The sequence below is a fragment of the Aspergillus nomiae genome (assembly GCF_001204775.2).
Source record: "Aspergillus nomiae NRRL 13137 chromosome Unknown contig00618, whole genome shotgun sequence".
NCBI classification, from domain to species: domain Eukaryota; kingdom Fungi; phylum Ascomycota; class Eurotiomycetes; order Eurotiales; family Aspergillaceae; genus Aspergillus; species Aspergillus nomiae.
Genome location: NW_015378673.1, coordinates 1 through 2,938, shown reverse-complemented (window position 1 = coordinate 2,938; position 2,938 = coordinate 1). Strand labels below are relative to the sequence as shown.

The 2,938-nt window shown below is 48.8% G+C and overlaps 1 protein-coding gene across 1 annotated transcript; it reads left to right on the top strand.

Annotated features, from left to right (window-relative positions):
- Positions 1-208: 208 nt before the first annotated feature.
- On the top strand, positions 209-2,230 carry ANOM_011237 (acyl-CoA oxidase; the record flags this gene model as incomplete). The annotated part of the gene is made up of 6 exons (XM_015556493.1): positions 209-365; positions 415-613; positions 664-783; positions 833-982; positions 1,040-1,611; positions 1,668-2,230. The coding sequence occupies 6 exons, from the start codon at positions 209-211 to the stop codon at positions 2,228-2,230; spliced, it is 1,761 nt and encodes a 586-aa protein (XP_015401308.1).
- Between the last annotated feature and the right edge of the window lie 708 nt (positions 2,231-2,938).

Genomic DNA, 2,938 nt, shown 5'->3' with positions numbered 1-2,938 from the left:
ATTATAGGACTCAATGAAGGCGCTGTGAGGCGTCCTTATCTCGTAATAGTAGATCCATACTGTTGAGTAGAATCCTTCAGTATTGCCATGACGAGTGTTCTGTAGGCGAGAAGCTTATACCATGTGACTTAAAAGCTACCAACGGTGCTGCGTTTGTCTTTCGGCCGCCTACGATTCTGTCTTGCTAAATCCCTTCACATCTATCACAATGCCTCACAACGGAGACAGCCCCCGGACTGAAAGAACCGTTGATTCAACGGTCCTGCTCGATTTGGACCTCTTCAGGGTCTCAGCAGATAATGCAACCCGCGACGAGAAGATCGCCTTGGCATACCATCGAGCCCGCGCGATAGCAAAGCTATATGGTACGTTTCCCTACCTTTGGTCTTCATTGCCGATTAACCTTGTGCACAGACTTTACAACGGGAGATATACAGTGCCTGACCGAGAAGTTCTGGCACTTCCATCAGGACATGATCCATACATTAGACTCGGCCGCGTTCAGTCTGTTGGCGATACAGTACAATCTCTGTGTGGGGACCCTGGCTCCCTTCCTCGAACATCGACCGGACCTTAAGGCTATTGTTGAGCCATTACTCTCCTTCGACATTTCGTAGGCGCCATCCGACGCGCTGACCTCCGTAACATACTGACAGGAAACAGAGGACAGTTCCTTCTTGCAGAGGTCGGACATGGTCTGGATGCACATGCTATTGAGACGGTGGCTACCTTGCTTCCAGGTGGCACCTTCGACCTTCATACTCCGAATCCGGACGCAGCCAAGTAAGAGATCCTTTACCCTACTATCGATGCCCAGTGACGGACCGTTTAGATTTATGCCCGCAACAACCCCTATAGAAGGCTTTCCCCGAATCGGAATTGTCATCGCCAGAGTATCGGTCGCGGATGAAGATCGTGGTGTTAAACCATTTCTAGTCTGGCTCAACGATGGCCATGAAATGTCTACAGGCATATACGCGAAGTAAGCCCCCACAGCCCATCCAGTATACACTATCTAACCTTGAATATCCGACTCCAGAGTCCTCCCAGGACGAGCAGGATCCAAAACCCTCGACCATTGTATCACATCCTTCGAACACGTCCGGCTCCCGCACACAGCTCTTCTCGGAACTCTCGATGCACCCGCAGACCGACGAAAGAGCTTCCAATCCACTATCCACCGCGTGTACATCGGCACATTGGCTCTATCCACGGTTCTCATATCGGCGTTGAAAAGCTCCGTTTTCGTAGCAGGAAAATACAGCTTCCGTCGACATATCTGGGGGCCTACTAATGAGCCCCGACCGATTGTATTCTTCCGGCCACAACATCGTCCGATTCTTCATACTTTAGCTCAGATCGCTGTCTACGATCCCTACGCAGCGGAAAGTATCCAGAATTACATGGACACGAAAATCCCATACGTCGTCCGGCAAGGTATTGCAACCGCTTTCAAAGCCGTCCTCCATCGCGCGACACAGGAGAGCCTATGCTATCTCGGCGAGCGCTGCGGTGCGCACGGTCTGTTCGCGTATAACAACATCATCGATAACCAGATTGAAGCTCATGGGAACTCGATCGCCGAGGGAGATACCCTGGCTCTTTGCATAAGTAAATATATCTTGAAGAACCGGCCGGGTCAATAGCTAACCTAACGTGTTGTACAGGGCTGGCCTCCGAGTTAATCCTAGGACGATACCGCATGCCCCCACCCCGTTATCCATCCTGCCTTCTGGCCATATTCGAGACCGGTCTATTCCGACATGCTCGGGATATCATAGACTCGCTCGAGGAGGTCCAGAGAACGGGGGAATTCAATAGACGTATACTCCCCCGATGCCAGACACTGGTGGAGGCTGTTGGTCACCGGATGGCATACGAGGCGGGCTTGGATTCCGGTGTGGTGCCGGAATTACTTGACCTCTATGAGGCTGGGGTCATGCTGCAGCATTCTGGGTGGTTTGTGGAGAACCTGGGATTAGATATGGAGACGCAGTTCAATATGGAGATGCAAGCGATGAACGGAGTGCTGCCTCGGCTTGAACACTTGTTGGAGGCCACCGGTGCAGAGCCGTATTGTACAGCGCCCATTGTATCTAACGAGGCCTGGGCGGAGTTTGTTAACGGCCTCGAAGTATATAAGGGTAGTGCTCGGATGGATATCTGTGAGTATGATGAGGACGTCGGTGATACTGTTAGTATATTTGGATTCCTCAAGGAGAGTGGCTAGGTGGGTATTTTGGATTGAATTTGTGTCACTGCGGATGAAAAAGCTCTGTATCATATAATGAAATCTTCAGGCTTAGCCATTGTTTCTCAGACTGGTCTATGAATGCGTGTCTTTGAGTTGATTCCCTTCTTCCTCATATCCCATGAGTGCCATAGGTATTTACAAGCAGGACTTCTGTTGGTACATTTATCTGTACACTTTCATCAGTCTTGCAGCACAACAAATTGGCCTCTTCTTGGATAAAAAATTACCTATGAGCATTAACACAGCTACAAGTCTGACTACACAATTTATTACAAAGATAACATCTAGTCTTCCATATGAAGAATCCAAATTCCAGGAGCCAACGGTAGATTCCTAACAGCATGCGATATGGCGATCATAGGAATCCATTCGTGTCCTCTACATAAGTACTCCAGATAGCAATACAGACCCCCTAAATTCAATCATGACTTTAAAGACGCTTACAGATGATTCTTGCTTCCCTTTAACCGCTAGATGGGTACCTGCCACTATCTAGGTGCGCTCAACCCCATGAGAATACCTTTTCCCACATCCCGATCTTATATTACCGTAACGCAAAGTCCAAGCAACCAATAAGTGACTTCACACCCGCTGATCCTATTTGGCGAAGCATCCAGCCACCAAGTCTATACCACTAGATGTCTTTCTTTATTCAGACCAAAAAAAAAAAAAAAAAAAAAAGAG